Raw genomic sequence first — 19464 nt, 5'->3', positions numbered from 1 at the left:
TCAGCAAAGCTTATTTTGACTACGTGCAGCAACATAACATTTACTCCAAGCAAACAAGTTTTTCTCTAGCCTTTTTCATTAGGATAGCAAGTACGGTGTACACAATATTTTTCGCCAAGGGCCAAATTATGTAGTGCAAATCAGGCTGAGGGCCAAATAAATGGCCGGACCTTATGGCCACAGACAGGGCTGGACTGGGGAAGGAATAGGGCCGGGCACTTTTGGCATAAAGGGCCCCCTCATAATTAGTGGCGCAGAACTGGCTCACCGGTGGGCCCCTCACCCTTGTGGGCCCCTATTTTCAGAAATGTTAAAAAAAGGAAAAAAAATATCACTCCATGATTTAAGCAAGCAAGTTTTTCTCCAGCCTCTTTCATTAGGGTAGGGTGAGGACAATAAGCGAGTGGGAGAGCGAGATAGAGGATATGATAAGATGTGACCCAGGCCAGACTCAAACCTGGGCACCAATGGCCAACTGCCTGTATATGGTACAGGTTTGTTAGCGCAGTCCTCGACAGCAGCCACCCCTGTGACTGGGCGTTCTTTTTTTTATTTTTAGTTTTTACTGTAGTCAAGCCTGCTGACAACTTTGTGTGGGCCCAGGACCCCTTTGTCCCCCAAATGTTGGCTTCCCTGACTGTAATTAGCCTACACAATAAGTTCTGCCATGTTTTGAATTAACACTGCAAAATGTACTGTTAATATTGGTAGTCAAGTACACAATGGTCTCAGTCAGCAAGCGCTTCTCATTTATTGGAAAGCAGATGGAGGTGGAGGGGTAAAGAGGGGAAACGGGAGAATGGACAGACAGACAGACTTGCTCAACACTCACACAGAGACACACACAGAGACACACACAGACACACACAGACACACACAGTCGGGCTGATGTTTTACTCAAGACTTTCTCTGGAAGCGTCTTCCCTCTAGTGAGAACGCCACCGTGCCAACTCACTTAATGGATGACTAAACAGCAGACAGCTGGTAGAGTCAAAACTTTGCTTTTCAAAGCGCTCAATGCTCAAATTGATTATTTACAGAATTGTAGTGGGAGGATTTGTTTGTTTGTTTGTTTTATTTATTTACTTTACTTTACTTATTTATTTATACAGGAAGCTTGGCGTTGAGACAGCAAGACAAAGTATAAGACTCTAATGTTGAAATAAATAACACTACAAAACTGCATGTGTATGTATGTATGTATGTATGTATGTATGTATGTATGTATGCCAGGCCGTAACGAGACATTTTCAAATACAGAGATCAAATACTTTGTGCTGTTCTGCATACTGTACATTTCAGTCAAACTCTTAAGTTTGTTTCCATTAATCACTGCCTTGAGGACAAATGGGGGTGGCATGTACAGACTGAAATTACCATAGTTGATCATAGAACGATTTTCATCATACTGTAGATAAATGTTACATTTCTGAAAAAAATACCAAGGACATGACCTCTGTGTCCTCAATGGTAATTACGGCTATGTGTGTATGTACAGTATTTATTTACTTAGGCCTATCCAATTGTGTTGTCTATGATACTTTCCATGACTGTGTTCAATACAATGCTAAGGCAGTCAGTGTAATCCCTACCCTGAAATAATGCAAATGACTCTCCCGTGAACTCACATGTACTCGTGAACGTTAACATCAATCAGTCGACATACTTTTGTCGTTGTCTCTGTTTTTCCTGCCCTCTTTGCCAGTTTCACAAGGCTGGGCTGGGACTATTGTGTAGTAAGATTAATGGCTAAAAAAGTAACTCTGCAATGTTTGCACACCTTTAAAAAAGTCTACTTGAAGCCTCACAGTGGAAATAACCATGGTGTCTCTAACATGCATTTTCTATCGGTTTTAAGTTAAGAATGAGATTACAACAGTTCTGAGATTTGTTGCATGAATAAAAATATACACCAATTACTGTATGCGCAACGGCACACAGCCAGTCAGGCTGCGCAAGCCATTGTTTGCAGTCTGTTGATATTTTTGTTGTATAAAAAAAATTGATTTGATTAATGATCCGGAGTTTCCGAAAATATTTATCCTCAAGTTGAAGACCCACAAGAAGTGAGAAAAGGAAAGTGTGGAACAACATGAGGACACACACACACACATGCATGCACACACCCACCCACTCACGGACGCACACATTCTCTCTCTCTCTCCCTCAAATACACGCACATACCAGTACACACACACACACACACACACACACACACACACACACACACACACACACACACACACACACACACACACACACTGGTGTTCCCCATCTGCCGAGGAGAGGGCAGGTGCCTCCTGTCAGTGCAGCGCAGCGACAAGCCTCGTTCATGACTCAAATTCCTATGGCTTCTTCAAACAATACAGACACACTCAAGCTGCTGCTTTTTAAGGGCCCGGGTAACCACCACACACGCGTGCACACACACACAAACACACACACACACACACACACACACACACACACACACACACACACACACACACACACACACACACACACACAAAATAATTTCCTTTTCGCCGAATGCTGTCTTTGGCTCCCATCCTTAATGTCTTTTTATAAATCCGGAAAAATATGTATTTTTTGTGTGAAATGATTTGGCAGAGCGTCTTGGCAGGATGCGGCCACCAGAGACTGGCTAGTAACAAAGTAAGGATATGCTGACACGACATAAAAAACACATTTAATCATCGTCATCCTCCAAAAGCAGGCGCAAGGCACTTCTCCAGGACACCCCAAATGCCAACCCCCCTCCCCCCTCTCCCCTCTCCCCCCTCACATGGCCGCTGCATGGTCCAGCCACTGCTCTCACTTGCACCCCTTTTTCTTTTCTCTTCCACACTCTAAAAGCCCAGAAAATTGCCCCCCAATGTCTGTCCATCACTGTGATTTACAAGTTTATGAAATGCTTCGGTTGGAGTGGAGTGAAGTAATCCTTGTGAAATAGGTTAAGCTCTCCCATCTGTGTAAAGATGTGGGTTTGGAGAGGGACCCAGGATTTCATGAACAATGCTGTGTTGATTATGTTTCTCATGGGACGCAAATTCATGGGAATTCATGTGAATTTATTTGATTTTAGTTGACTTAAATGTTATCATTCATCTCCAAGATAATGAGCAAAACGTGCATTAATTTCTGTGGCACAGAACCTCACAGATACACGGCTGGTATATTTCAGTCAAGAGCCTAGTGCTCTTTTAAATGACTCAGTGATCTTTTTGCACTTCAGAAACAGAGCAAGACCACATAAAAACCAAGAGGGATTAAAGACATCTGTGAATAAAACCAGATTTCAAAAATTATCTACTTCCACTGAGCAGATATTCTGTGTTCACGAGGATCAACTGAGGCCACATTTTGCAATCACATCAGGGTGTGCTATGATGTTTGTGTGTGTGTGTGTGTGTGTGTGTGTGTGTGTGTGTGTGTGTGTGTGTGTGTGTGTGTGTGTGTGTGTGTGTGTGTGTGTGTGTGTGTGTGGGTGTGTGTGTGTGTGTATTGTATGAACACATTAGAGTGCTGACGTAATGACAGCTAAATAGCCTCACATGTTATTACACTGCGTTGCACTAAGTCAGCCTGCCAGCGGTTAAACACTGACTAGGTAGCACAAGCTGAACAAGAAATGCCACGCACAGGAAAGCATGTTTGACAAGGTTGGGGTGGATTGTGTCAACTCATTGTTTCGTTCACCCAGCGACTAATTGGCAAGGGATTTTTTTCCAAGTGGGAATTTCCCTTTCCACATTCATCATCAGACACCATACCATGTGATATTTAGCATGGACTTTATTCAGACATTTTTTTGTTCCTGATGGATTTTTTTTCCAAAATGCATTTTCTTCTGCCAATGGATCTATAAATACAAAAAAGTACAAATCTTCAGAAGGCACATGTGCTATATTTCCCTTTCGATGCATCAAGTCACAATGGCTTGCGGTCAATATAATCATTCAGTGTGAGATAACTAGAGATGTTTTTGTTGGACGAGCTTAACCTCAAATAACATACATTACTCATACTTTCATACGTTGTATATAGTTTCTTGAATTATGATGCACCATAAAAATTGAGATCTTGATTAAATGATGAAAAAAAATCTGGCAAAGCAAAATAATAACACATATATACATAGTTTCAAGACTCATGAAACGCATTCACAGTGACATTTTGCCCCCTTCCCTCATAGCAATCCTGCACATTCACTTCCTTTAAGTAACACTTACACAGAAAACTACTGGACATACAGTATACAGTTGATGTAGATTTTAGTATGGTAAAACATCAGACCACACTGTGTATGGCCATTCATAACACTCTGTGACCTAATACTATTCATACAAATACAGTTTCTACACGGCTATGTTACGGTTGTCTAAAGGTAAACCAGACATTTTTTTGTATGTGTGTGTTTTAACAGATTCTTGGCTGTTCCCATTGGTTTCAAGCGAAGTTTATTGCTCATTTGTTTAAATAAAGGCATTTCCCCCAGCCTCAAAATAGTCCGCACAGTCCCACAAAAGCATTCAATAAAAGATATCCTCACAATCCTCCCTCTTTCTAAAACATCAGTCGGTCCCCAGAGCCATGGCGGAGGGCAAACTCTTATCAGTGGGCCAGTCTGCCATCCAGTGCAAGAGCATCAAGGACAAACAGCCACTTTGCCATAGCTGCCACCAGAGAAAAGGCACAAACGGAGCTACACACTTTGGCGTCAGGTTATTATTGCCACCAGCATTATCGCTAGTACAAGTCTTTTATACTCCTATTAAGTGCAAGTCTTATAGTCGTAAGTACAAGTCTTACACTTGTAGTCCAAGTCTTTTAAAATATAAGTCCCCTATACTGCTGGTAAAGGTCCTGTATGCTAGATATGAATCCCTTGTACTTCTAGTATACAGTAAGTCCCTTGTAGACCTGGTACAAATCGGTTACACTCTTTGTGCAAGTGTGCACAAATACTCCTAGTACAAGTGTCGTACTAGAAGTATAGGACTACTAGTCTCTTGAGTAAGTCCTATACTTCTAGAACAAGTCCCTCACAAACCTCATAGATACTCCTCCTGGTTCATCCTGTCCCTCGAATCCATCCTGCTTGCACAAGTCCCTAGCACAAGCCTCATAGCCCTGCTTGTACAAGTCCCTCATCCGCATAGCACTCCAAGCCCCATAGTCCCAGTCATTCTCCTGCTGCTAAGTCTGTCATCCTCCTGGTGCTAGTAGAGGTCTTTGATGATCTCCTGCAGCAGTGGGTGCAGGCACAAGTCCACGTCGGTCTGCTTGAGTAGCGTGATGGCGTGCACGTGGTCAGAGACCAGTTGCCGCAGGTCGGTCATCTTCTGCAGCACCTTGGCGAAGAGCTGCAGCGTATCTGGGTGGGACATCTTCAGCTGCAGCTCCAGGGAGTGCAACACCGTCTCCTGCAGCGCCTCAATGGGCCGCGTGTTCAGCAGCCCCGGCCGGTCTGACATGAGATAAGATAAGGAGAGGGTTAGGATGACGTAGAAGGGGAAAGGCTGGATTATTATCCTTATCGTTATTATTATTAGTATGTTTGCCATACGGCAAGCATATATCATTGTTATTCGATGGTTTATTCAACTTATTACTTGTATAATTTTTTATTCTACGAAGGATATTTTTGCACAGAATGCTTCGAGATAGAGAGTCCGTTCCAATGCCAAAAACGTTCGGCTCGGTCCTTAGTTTTAGCGGTATACTTTGTTTAGGGATATCTCAAATTCTCTAGCGCCACCAACAGAAAACTGTAACTTTTGAACCGTAGGTCTGGTTTTAAAACCTTGGTATCCCTGGAATCCTTGGGCCAAGACGAATCCAACGCACCCCATGACGTCATTTTCCGCCAGGATAGTTTTCCCGCCATTTTGAATTTTGTAAAAATCAACAAAATTGGTGCCCCGCCCACAATTTTCTTCCGATTGTCCCGCAAATTATATCACGGCATCTTGATACTGAGGTATAGCTGCCCTAACAGTTACAGACTGATTCGTTAAACCGTCTTTGAACAGGAGCCAAATTTGACGGCGAAGATGCCAAACAGGAAGTGAGCTCATATCTCAGCAACACCAACTCATATCACAACAAAAATGAATACACATTATCTTCACTATAGCCAGAGGCTACATACTGATTTTCATGGGGGGCGCCACAATTAGCAAAATTGTTTAAGGTCAATATCAGCACCATTTACACTGTGGACCAATGGCCTCAATGTATTGGCCCAGGAACTTAAGCCAATGAATTTGGTGCTCTTACACTCCCCTAATAACCCCAAAGGGTGCACAACAAAGATATGCAAATTTGCAATATGGTCTTCAGGGGGCGGTACAACAACAAAACATGTGTTTGACTTTTCTCTTATGGGGTGTTTGTGTTAGACAGTGTGTGTGTGTGTGTGTGTGTGTGTGTGTGTGTGTGTGTGTGTGTGTGTGTGTGTGTGTGTGTGTGTGTGTGTGTGTGTGTGTGTGTGTGTGTGTGTGTGTGTGTGTGCTTGCGCGCTGAACTTGGAAGAAGAGAAACGCAGGCATGAAGGGCAACGCATGCACGAGGGGCAGCGAATGCACGGAGGGCAAGCATACTCCAGCATTTTCTGGGAGGAAATGCAATCTAGTTGTTGTTGTTGTATAATAACAATAATAACAACAATAATAATAATAATAAATAAATAATAATTATTGTTATTATTATTACTATTATTATTGTAAGTAGGTAAGTAACAGGATTGTTGTCACACAACATAGCTCGTGGTAATTTTGGTATCTCAGTCTATGGAAAAAATTAAAAGAAGATGAGGAGGAAGAGGCTTTTTAGAAGCTCAGCCCATGAGTGAAAAAGAAACATATTATTATTATTATTATTATTATTATTATTATTATTAAAGGAGTCTTGCATGCTGAGAGTATTACATCTTATATGTTGAAATAATCCCACACATCCCTTCCCATTTCTGTTTTTGTCACTGTCACTTTAACTTTTTATCTCTTGAGCGGTCATTTTGATGAGTTATAAAGCCACGTCATCCTTGCAGATGAGGTCATAGTTCAAGGTTGAGATTAAATAGCCGCAACATATTGACCAATACACTGCTCTGATAGTCATCTCACAAACTAGTCTTCCACAGACAGCGCAGATGCACCGTATTGCACGTGTACTGTATTTAGGGGAATGACAAAGAATGTCAAGTGGTTAGCACTGTTGACACATATCTGAAGTACTTTTTCCTAAAAGACAAATCAAGTTAGATTTTCTGATATGAGTCATGTGGTTCTGGTCCGGTTTATAGCCTCAAACGACAAACGAAAAAAAAAAGGTTTAGAGGATAAGACTGCCAAAAACGCCTTCACATGAACTGGTCTTTATTTTTATCTTGTAAATCCGCACCACATTTTATCTTCCCTAAGATGGCTGATAAGATGATGATGACTCAGCAAATTCTTCTCATAAACTTCTCAGAAAGACTTCCACACATTGCACGACTGACTTCATGAACCAAACGAGCCTCTGTTTTAGAGACATTTGACTATTGGGATTTTAACAAACTTTCATTTTTGATCCTCAACCTAGGTACACTTAGAGGTATTTAGAGTTGTATAAAGTAGAAGTACCACACATATGTAATTACAACAGTAGTAGTATTATATTACAAAGTTGAAATCATATAACACTATACAACTAGTATTGTAATTACATCTGTTAGAGTACTTATTCTACTTTATACAACTCTGGAGGTAATTGAGTAAATAAGTGGAGAAGAATGAAGTAGAGTAGAGTACAGTAGAGTAGAGTAGAGATAGAGAGTAGAGATCACAAAATACTAATGCTTCCCTTCTGTTGTTCTCCTGTGTCCCCTTTACGCATGTACTGCATATGTGTAGCAGTATATGAAGAGTTTTGTTGCAAATTAGTGTATCCACCATTTTTGACTTTGCATTTTATTATCGGAATTGACTGTTCAGAAGTTCTATCATCTATGTGTGAATTCTTGATATTCAAATATTTTGAGAATAGGGGCATATTTGCTTGAGGCATACTTTTTAAGCCTTTGTAAAATGCATTTCGCAATGCAATGGAATGGAATGCCCAATTCAAAATTGTCAATTTCGCAAAATGTTCCGAAATGGATATACACCATTTTGCAATGAAACTCTTCATATACAGCATGTGGTACTGGACCATCAATAGCTGCTCACCTCCGCTGAGGATGATGACGGAGAGGAAGAGAGCCATGTCGCTGTCGTCCAGCTCCAGGGTGTTGAACTTGATGGAGAAGTCGAAGCGGGGCTCCATCATCTGGAAGAAGGGCTTGCGCATGCTCTTGAGGAACTCGCGCGTCATGAAGACGCGGCCATTGCCAATCAGCATGCCGTCCTTGTTCATGAAGGGCGCCATGATCAGGATCAGCACCTCCATGACGGCGTACTTGAGCAGCGTCACCTGGTCGTTCAGGTCCAGCTCCACGAAGCCCGGGATGCTCTTGGCGAACTCGGTGATCTCGCGCACCGCCTCGGCCGAGCGCGCCTGGAGGCGGAGGAAGAAGCGCATCTCCACCTCCTCCGCCGGGTCGCGAGAAAAGGGCGGCTCGGGGTGGCGGTGGGGGTAAGGCTGGTCCTGCAGGTGCTGGTGCTGCTGACATATAGAGGGCGACATGGGGCGGATGGTGAAGAGCTGCTCGCCCTCTGACAGGGAGCGCCTGTCGTGGATCACAAAGGGCTGCTGGGGAGAGAGAGAGAGAGACAGAGAGAGACAGAGAGAGACAGAGAGAAGTCAGAAATCATATATGACAGGTTCATGTCTAACTCTTACTGAAATGGTTTTGTTTCTTTGATACCATATGTGTGCTGTTATCTTCTTTTTCATGGTTTGCTGGCTATGGGTGATGGAAAGAGGGACACAGAGACTGCAAGGTAGATTTCAGAAAACAACACGACTTCCTTTCATTCCTTCCTTCCTTTCCTTTCCTTTGTGATGTTTTTAGCAATATACAGCTGTTCTGTACACAGCAAATTCTCAATTTTCAAACTTGCAAAGGATTTTTTTTTCAGAAATTAACATGCACATTGATAGAAATGCTTGCATTTATTTGTTATTTCTATGAGGGTTTAAGAGACTTTGAATAGTCACACAATACTAAACTCATACAACTGTTTTCGGTGCTGTACACAGAGTATTCATGTTTTAGGTTTTGTGTTTGTCTGTTGGGCTATCGGTTATTTTAAGGATGTATCAACCACTTGAAGCATTTCCCAGGGGTTGCTAACTCTACCGGTGCTCAGAGTACCGGTACTTTTATTTCTAACTTCATGGTGAAGCGAAATACCACAAGCCCTTAAAGAGAACAAATTTAGTGGTTGTGTGGGGCATTCAGAGAAATTTTGTGCTACTACTTCCGCTTTCCAAGCCAAAGAGGTCAAGACAAAGCCTCTGCAAATGTGTCTGGTTTTACATTTCTACATACTGTATCACTCATGTGCTGTTTATGCTGGAGAGCCTTTGCCTGGTCAAGTGTAGGCTAGTGCAGTCAAGCGCTGCCCACAAGCAGTGATGACTGACAGAGAAGAGGAAGTCACAGCAAAATAATTCACAATTAGTATACTAACTAAAATGTGATTTCTGACAATAGAGGTGTATTGTATGAGTTATTAGTATTACAGTCTATCAGTAATTGTCCTCTCTATGTCAGTCTCAGTGATGAGTCAATGTCAGTAAGATCTAGGACGGTGTGTTAAAGGTGCCCTATTATGCTATTTAGAATAACTTTCATTGTTAATATTTTGCTTTACTGTGGTTAGTGGAGTTAATTTTGAATGATCACTTGTTTTCATGTCCATTATTTTTTATCATTGTGTACATGCACCCTACGCCGCCTGTTTGAAACGCGTGGAAGTGCAGAATGTTAGACCCTTCAACATTCTGAAATCTCGACGCAGCATGGAGCGTTTCATCAAGCATTCTATTACTAATATTACGTCAGCAGCACAGCTGTTTTTGACCTGGAATCCAACCCTGTAGCCTATTTCTAAAGTTGACAGACAAATAGTTCACCCAATGTCCACAATTAATCTGAAAAGGACGCATCACAAGTCCCACGTTGTTATTTGGGCACCTTGCTGTGTCATTTGCTGAAACCCAGTCCCTATCCAATGCGAGTCTTCCGTGCATGGGCTTCAGTTTGATTTCAAAATCGCTTGGGACAATTAGGCTGCCATTAATCTGAGAAAGGGTTGAAAGTGCTGGGTACAGGCTATTGCTTCCGATTTGAGGTTTCATGAAATAATACGCATATTGCATATGATGCGTAATAACGCGATTGTGACCATATTTAAAAAAAAAATAAAAAAAAAATAATAATAATAATAATAATAATAATAATAGCCATCTGCGCTGTCTTGTTTATTTCTGATATCCTGCGCTGAAGAATCTTTATCTCAAACATTATTAACGCAACAGTAGGGGCCTGATTGGTTAACCCGCTGTCTAGCATTGCATACTGTAGCCCTAAAGTTGAAGTTATCAGCCAAGTTTACTGCTCGCAAACAGACAAGTGTCGTGCTGGTCTAGGTGGGAGAAGTCTAGATCTGCTGTTGACAGGTGGAAATTTGAAGACACAAAGAATGTTCTGGGATTGAAATCAGATCACATTCCCTTGTTAATGACAAGTTAACCTTCACAAAATAGGCTATCCAATAAGCTAATCATCTGCAATTGCTGTACACAGTTCAAAGGATAGGCCTATTTATTCAGCGAAGTTGTGAACATTTTCTTCGCTCCCGCGGCAGCCCCCATCTGGCTGTCAAAGACGCAGTCCGAAATTGAAAGAGTGCGCCCAGTAAGACAAGGGCACGACTTGTCGGACTCAAAACCTATCAATTCAACGTCTGTCAGTGATATCGTGACACCCTATTTGTGATATGAACTCCGTGTTCAAATTCGTCCTGTGGTCTATTTGCAAGCCAGACTGAATAGGCTACTGAGCGCACGCGTTGTTGGCTTTTAAAAATGAGTTCCTCTTTGCTCGTTGTCTGTAGGCCTAATGCACAATGGTGATAGGCTATGTTTCATAAAAATACATTTCAAGGTATTTTCAGGTGCATGGTTTCATTTTAGTAACTGCATTTCTATTTAGTCCCCGGCAGAAATGATGCGCCCACTGGATTGGAAGCGCAATGGGCAGTCCTCGATGGATTGGTTTCATACTGGGTCTTATAATAACGCTTAGGCCTAGTCTCGGTTTCGTGGTTTTTTTGTTCGCATTTATCGACAGGACAGGATTTTTTTATATAACAATAGGCCCTATCCGTTTCAGTTTCATTATTTTTGGCATGCCGCCCGACGACTCGACCAGTTTTAAACGACGTCAAGCCAATATCCACGTTGCTCTTGCAGATATGATGAACAAAACTGCGTTGCATTTTAATTACTGAATTGTAGCCTACGCATAGCCTAGGCTATACTAACTGGCTAATCCTTGCCAACATTGCTGATGCAAACGGCTGCTGGTCATGTCGTGATACCTATTTGGATAACATCAGCGCACGTCTTCTAATTAATTATATGCTTCAAGCGGCAATACAAGTGTAGGGTTTTCACATCTTACCGGACAAAAGTTAGTCTTGCCAACAGCATATGCAAAACGGCCCTGAAGCGAATAGAGAGAGAAAGGAGAGATTCGAGTCTTTCACCCACTTGGAAGTGTTTTGGATTCTCAGTGCGCAACTGCGTTAACGCGTTCTGCCTGTTTTCGACCGTACTCATTCAACTGTTTCTGACCCGTAGCCATAGGCCTACCAACTGGTATCTTATCAATGTAAAATGCAGCTTTAATATCACAATGAAACAAAAAAATATATAACTTGGGCCACAGGTGAGTGTAGCCTACAGTCTAGACCGATGCTGTAGCCTAGGCTATTTGACGGAGCCGATTTATGAATTGAAAAAAGAAAACATGCGTAATGGAATAAACTTGTGGATGGCGAAATCCTACACTATCCTTGTAGGCTACACTATTCTTGTACACTATTTTTGTACACTGAGTGGTGTATTTACAAATTAGGATACATCTCATCACAATACTGTCAAATTCAGGCTATGTGGCTGGGATGAACAAATGTGCATTAGGTCTACTGTCTCTGCAATTAATAAATGGTCTGTGACATCGTCAATACTCCATCCCATAAGCAGCAATGTTAGGTACAGCATGACGTAGACCCGTACCGGAAACAAAAGCTATAGAATGTTGAAAACCCAACCACGCGTTCTCTGACAGTTGAGAAATAGCGTTCCTGCGGCAGAGAAATTCTCCCCCAAGAGGCCAATTTGTGAAATGCAGCTTTCACCAAGCTTTTACATACAACAGATGCTGTGTAACCCAATAAATGGGTAGTGGACATGAAAAAGCATAATAGGACCCCTTTAAAGTAAATGAAATACTACCTCAAGACCTTGAAACTTCAAAACTGCACTTTGGAAGCTCATAGTGAAGTGTAATGAATGACAATATACTATTCACATAGTGTCTGGCCACTATTGGACACACTACAGTGGGTTCAGCAGAGACCTTGAAGCAATTATATTTGTCAACTGCTATTGAGCTCCATTGTCGAGGTGTCATTCAGGGCACGAGCACTAAGGAGTGGCCGTCGTACAGGCTAAGAATGGAATGGACTCCATAACACAGTCTATTTGCTTTTGAAAAGCACTAGCCAGTTTTGTTTTGTTTTTTTGTTTTCTTTTTCAGTTTCAAATCCAACGGATGACATTTTTGCTCCTTTCAAATCCCCCCAGAGCCGCCCTGCCCTGCCTATATTTTCTTCTTCTGAGAATAGCTCATTAAATGAATTAATATCGCACCGCGTGTGAAATACAACTGATGGTGCTATCGTTTACAAGATGGATTGAGTTTTTCTTGGAATAAAATGCAATCCAAAATAAAATAAAATAAAACTCTGATGCCAACACTAATTCGGTTCCACTGAAGCTCCACAAACATGACAAAGCACGTTTTTCAAATCATGCAGCCGGATTGTGCTACTACACTGTATCTAGGCTTAAAGTACAAATTGTGACTAGAATGAGGGATATAATTTTGTTTTGGATATTTCTTTTGTTGTGACTCTTCATGTACTCAAAATGAGCAGACTACTGACCTCCTGCCAGCTAGATTTTGGAATTCAAAGTAGTGGGTGTGATATCAGTTCAGAAAATAAAAATACACAACATTTACCATTTACATTTACTGCGTATGTGCAAAAATATTGTCAATGGCTCTATGTCTAAACCCTGATGTACAGATAACAAGACTAACTCTCAATGAAACTAGCTGGGAGAGGTGCAGCTGACTACCATGACACCGTCTGAGAGACAGGACAGAGAAGGCTCATTGACATTGACTGGAGTAACACACTCAGGCACACACATGCTGCAGGCACACACACACACACACACACACACACACACACACACACACACACACACACACACACACACACACACACACACACACACACACACACACACACACACACACACACAAACCCATCACAGATTCTTGGTCTTCATACTTTTTGCAAATCAATACACACATTTCTTTATACACTAAACTTTTTACTTTCATGGGCAATGTGTGGTGTGAGAAAAGTGCATGCATTTCAAATGTATTTTAAAAAGCATTAAAAAGATTGAAAGTATACATTTTATTTTTATTTTATTTTTATTTGCAGGTGCTCACCACTGGGAGGGGTGGAGGGTGGGGGGAGGTTAGTGGAGATGTGTTCTGTGTTTGTTTGTCATTGTTAATGTATAATAAAATAAAAAAACAATTGTTCACAAAAATAAGATTGAAAGTATTAAAACACAGCAGATGTGAACATTGTATGTAAGCAACTAAAAAACGCTGCATATTCTATTATTGAAACTCATGAGTGAAATGTTATTCTATAATGGACAATCAAATAAGTACCACATTGTTAGTAATTAGTAGTGAACATGATACAAGCCAAAGTGTTTCTGTAAAAGCTTGTTAATTATTAATTAATGTTAATTATTCAATTTCACCTACCCACTCACTTACATAACATTTACTGTGCTTCAGATTGTGTGTGTGTGTGTGTGTGTGTGTGTGTGTGTGTGTGTGTGTGTGTGTGTGTGTGTGTGTGTGTGTGTGTGTGTGTGTGTGTGTGTGTGTGTGTGTGTGTGTGTGTGTGTGTGTGCGCGTTTCATTTTTTTCATGAACAAAATTATAAACAATACCAAAATGACAGAGGGCAAATGGCAGTTATCCATGTACCTAGTGAGTTCAAAACAAATGTTAAGAAAAAGATGATGCAAGCCTAGATAGGGAGGTCTTATATAGTTTGTGCCCTCAGCCAACCCTCTGCCATATGTAGGTGTGTCTGTCTGTCTGTCTGTCTGTCTCTTTGTCTGTCACCTTCTGTGGGGTAAAAGTTCACACTGGAAACGTTGGCTGTGGGCACCACTACTGATCAACTCATCACTCCTTCCATCATGTGATGGGCCTGCCAGCATCTCTGTCACTGTGTGTGTGTGTGTGTGTGTGTGTGTGTGTGTGTGTGTGTGTGTGTGTGTGTGTGTGTGTGTGTGTGTGTGTGTGTGTGTGTGTGTGTGTGTGTGTGTGTGTGTGTGTGTGTGTGTGTGTGTGTATGTGTGTGTGTTTGAGAGTGTAGTATATGCGCGAGACTGTGTGTGGGGGCGTGAGGCGCGTCAAGAGTTGTCTGTCTTGTCACTTTAGTCTGAACCCTGACATGCATTTCAGCAACGATGACTCTTACACGCTGGCACGTGAGGCAGGCTTCAGGCTTCACTAAAACACATACATACACACACAGAAAACGATCCAGTGGAAATATTTTCATCTCAACGCCCACCTGTCACACATACCGATTGTTTCCGTAACGGAAGATAAACGGACAAAAAAAACTCCCAGTGAAGGGCCGAGCCCTTGAATTACACACACTATTGGCACTGATCATCTCACCAGAGAGAATGACCCCTGGACTTGGCTACTACCTATACTAGCCTACTTGGACACTATTTATATGACTTACTTGGTTACTACTTATACGACTTGGTTACTACTATATAAGATAATAACTTAATTGAGTGTTTAAACATTAGTTCTAGCCAGGTCATGGTGGTCAAGAAGCTCGCTGCTTTCCCTCACCTCTTACTCCTTTACTAATTGGTCCAGGTGTATCCCCTCTGCTGATCATCTTTCTTCCCTAGCGATTGGCCACGCACCTTTGGCACACCCTTTAAATTCTACCCCTTTCACCCTCAACAGTATGCTGCTTGTTTTTTGCTACTCACCTCCTCAAGAGAGCCAGACCACGAAATGTAATGTGTCATTTACAATAAAGAAATTTAATTCAGAATCGTATCTAGTGATTCTTGACTGAAATGGTTCTAACAGAATTATTATTACCTTCTTTTTTCTACAAAATATCAAATGTCAACTCACAGCGCTGTCGGTCTTGCCGGAGAGTATGGATCTGGCCTTGGCCTTGGTGAGGCAGAAGGACCTCAGGAAGGACTCGTACAGGTGCTTAGACAGCGCGCGCAGGTCGGCACAGTCGGGGTGCAGGTGCTCCATGTCCGCAGACACCTCCGCCAATAGCTTCTCCTTCTCCGCCTGTGGCATACGCCCGAAGCGGATCGCTGAGGAACAGAGGGGAGGGCAGGATTATTTTATTACTATTATTAATATTATTATTATTATTATTATTATTATTATTATTATTATGGCCCATATGCCCAAAGCGTATCGCTGAGAGAGATCGCTGCACGTGCATGCACACACACACACACACACACACACACACACACACACACACACACACACACACACACACACACACACACACACACACACACACACACACACACACACACACACACACACACACACATTGTAGGCAGAAGGCTGATAGGCAGGTGTCTAAGTTACAAGAACAGACACATGGGTTCAGCTCTCGTGGAAATTACAGGTGTTTGGGTGTGCACAATAACAGTGAACAACAGTGTTTGTCTTCTTATTGTGAAAAAAAAATGAAAGTCAAAACGGTTTCTCTGAAGAAAAACAAAACGAGACAAAATACACAGAAAATAGAGGAAGAAGAAGATGATGACGAGCAAGTCTCCCACTGGCTCAGTGCTCATCAGTCATGTCACCCTGTGCCTTGAGGAGGGCAGGGAGGGAGCGAGTATGCAAGTGAGTAAGAGACTGAGTGAGTGAGTGGGAGGCAGAGAAAGAGGGAGAGGAACAGGGAGGGGCCGTCAGACCGCTCTCAAACCGGGTGGCTCGATCGCATGCCTACCCACGTCACTAGCGTTACTTAACTCGCCCCACAAAAGGGGAACGTGGAAACTATCTCCACATCTTGCAAAATCAGAAGAGTGGAGATTTCCACTACCCCTTGGCAAACCTGTTAATTGTGGCACTTTTCTTTTTCAGAGAAAGCGGCCGCAACCGATTGGGAAACATATCATGTCATGCCAGAGATGGCAGGGTAGACAACAGAGGTGAGGATCATCAGTTGACAGCCCTAATACCCCTGACTTACTTACGTAGTATCGCCTCCAGGCTAGAAGCAGCACTTGCACTCAATTCACATCAACTGCTTTACCTCAACGCACCCAGCCCCTTCATTTACCAACTAATGTACACCATGATGATGAACACACAACTTACTGTAAACAACCAAGAACCACCGAAATAATAACAAAACGGCTTCAAGAACTACAAACCGAAATACTTCCTATCACCTTCAACCTTACTTGCTCTTTGGACATTCATCATATGGGACAGCACTGTAAATGCATTAAAGTGATTTTTTACCAATCAATGTGGAATCTGAACTGAAAGCACGATACACAGGGAACACCTGCAATAAAGATATTAGATCAGTCATTCTCACACCGTGGGTCGGGCTTTGAAAATATTCCAAATGGGCCTTGAAATCATTCTCTAAAAATCCAAAATAATATTTGTGTGTGTGTTGCTGTTTACCATTTATTTAAGCTGCGTTGTTTATTGGGTCCGAGGTGGGCCATGAACATACGCTAAAATTTCAAGTGGGTCCCAAGTTGGAATAAGTTGCGGAAGTCCACAGAATTTTGTTTGTGTTGACGTTGAGACCAAAATTCTGCTTGTGAACAATATAATTAGACCAAATCAAAACCAAATTAAAACATGTTTTGGTCCCCATTTACATTAAGTCATTAAGGTATTGATTAATGTCTGATCAACCATTGGGTAATTAATGAATCACTTAAATCATTTTTTAGAGCGTATACACATGTAGACATTTGGCTTGGGGTGTGCCGCTTGCCTTAGGCACAGGTAAGGGGGTGCTTTAAGGAAAAAGAGGTTGCTATACAGTACTGTATGTGCATGTTGTGTAACACTAGACAAGCAGTGACATGCTTTTACTGGAAGGAAATCATAACAATGTGGTTTACACACACTGGACTGAGATAGGGCTGATAGGTGCCATGAGTTAATTGGCCCTATACTGGCAATGACTTACAGCAATTGGTCCTGTTCATCCAGATAATACAGCACAGTACATTTTGCAGCTTGCATTTCAACGCTTTAGAGTCGATTTAACATCTTGTAGAGCAGTGTTTACTAACCTTTTTTGTCCTGCGTACACCCTAAGCCATTTTGTCATATGACGAGTACTCTCCTTCTAATGTCTGTTCCTCGATCCCAGTGTGACTGCACTCCATATATTTACCGCCGTCAAGGAGGTTAAGTTTTCAGTCGTGTTGGTTTGTATTTCTGTCTGTTTGTCTGTCTACCTCTCTGTTTGAAAAGTTAGAAACAGATTTTTATGACATTTTGTGGGGTTGTTGGAAATGAGAAAAGGAACACGTGATGAAATTTTGGTGGTGATCTGGATTACGATCTGGATCCAGGATTTTTTTGCGGGATAGGGCAAATCTTGACATTCCAGTTTCTAACTCCATAAAAACAAGGCAGAGAGACTTGAAAAGAATTAGGGTGTAACTTAGTCAAATGTTCTATCAAACAGCTTCCTTGGTGGAGGTCTGCACTGTCTGAGTGCATTTCTAGCATTTTTTGTTACATTTGTGCACGTACCCTGAGTTGTGCTCACGTACCTCTAGTGGTACACGTACCCCTGGCTGGGAAACACTGTTCTGGAGGGTATGGTCCCAGAGTGCACATTCAATGTTGACTTAACACTGCATTGTATACTGTATGATAGAGTAGTACAGTAGTCTGAGTCACATATCATGCTATATCCTAAGTTGTCCTAAGAATGTTTAAATCCCAGTGCCCTACCGTTAGAGCCATAGTAGGGCCCAGACTAAAAGAATGTTGACATAAAAATACAACACAAAATACACATGCAGCCCATGTAGTTAATAAATAATTATAAATGAAGATGTAGACTCTTGTTGATTGTCCATAGTTGTGCAGATTGATCATCTAGGCATAGTATGAGTGGTTTAACTTCATTTAGATAGTGGCCATTTTTAAACCAGTAAGACCCAGCCCTGTTATAAATCAACTGGTACCCAAATAAGGTGGATACATGTCTCTAACAATTCCAGATTTTAGCTGAAGTAATACTTTATAATAATGGATGCATTAAAAGCATTATAAAGACTTACTTAATAATTAACTAATGATGAACAAACATTGATAAATGTTTTTATTCTTTACTAAATTGTTTTAATGCTTTACAAAATATCTTCAAATAATGATTATGTTCAAGATTTTACAAACCTTTTAACAGAGTATTTTTATTCATTTACAAAATAATATGTTATAAAATAAAATGTAAATGTTTGGTAAAAAAAAAACCGTAACTATAAAATATTAATATAACATTTCCAACTCCTTTACATATAATTGTTTATGTTTTATTCATAGCTAATTATTTACTATACGTTTTATGATGCTTTTTATGCATCCATTATTACTGTATAAAGTGTTACAGCAGAAACCATGTGTTGATCATATTTCTCATAAACAATATCAGTTCATTCTGTTTGCATGGGCCCCTACCGTGTCTTAATGATAGGGCACTTGTCTGCTACGCAGTTCAATTCCAGCCGGGGTCCTTTGCAGACCCTTCCCCTTCTCTCTCTCCCAAACATTTCCTGTCTCTCTCTCTGAAACTGTCCTGTCACTAATAAAGTCTAAAAGACCAAAAATATATCTTTTAAAAGTCTGTTTGCATGGGGATGTGAATAGAGCACTTCAAAAACCTGATAATACGCTAATCATTTTTGATGTGCATTGATGTGCATGGCCATGATGATGATGTTGATGTAGCGATTTGTACAGTATATCGTATAGTATAGTATATATTGTACAGTATATCGTATAGTATAGTATATATTGTACGGTACATTGTATAGTATAATATAGTATATATTGTACATTATATTGTC

At 41.3% G+C, this 19464-nt stretch overlaps 1 protein-coding gene across 3 annotated transcripts in view; it reads right to left on the bottom strand.

Annotated features, from left to right (window-relative positions):
* Positions 1 to 3783: 3783 nt before the first annotated feature.
* Positions 3784 to 19464, bottom strand: part of pparg (peroxisome proliferator-activated receptor gamma) — a 47078-nt gene continuing 31397 nt past the window's right edge. For 2 of the 3 annotated variants that reach the window (XM_063216080.1, XM_063216081.1), the window contains exons 5-7: positions 15500 to 15696; positions 8217 to 8739; positions 3784 to 5470 (exon numbers count right to left, since the gene is read on the bottom strand). In XM_063216080.1, the coding sequence (XP_063072150.1) occupies positions 5223 to 5470; positions 8217 to 8739; positions 15500 to 15696 (968 nt within the window). In that variant the 3' untranslated portion in view covers positions 3784 to 5222. The remainder of the gene's footprint in view (positions 5471 to 8216; positions 8740 to 15499; positions 15697 to 19464) is intronic. The other variant, XM_063216082.1, reaches the window with a different exon arrangement.

The sequence above is a fragment of the Engraulis encrasicolus genome, chromosome 14 (genome assembly GCF_034702125.1).
Source record: "Engraulis encrasicolus isolate BLACKSEA-1 chromosome 14, IST_EnEncr_1.0, whole genome shotgun sequence".
Classification (NCBI taxonomy): domain Eukaryota; kingdom Metazoa; phylum Chordata; class Actinopteri; order Clupeiformes; family Engraulidae; genus Engraulis; species Engraulis encrasicolus.
This window is presented reverse-complemented; position numbering and strand designations above follow the sequence as displayed.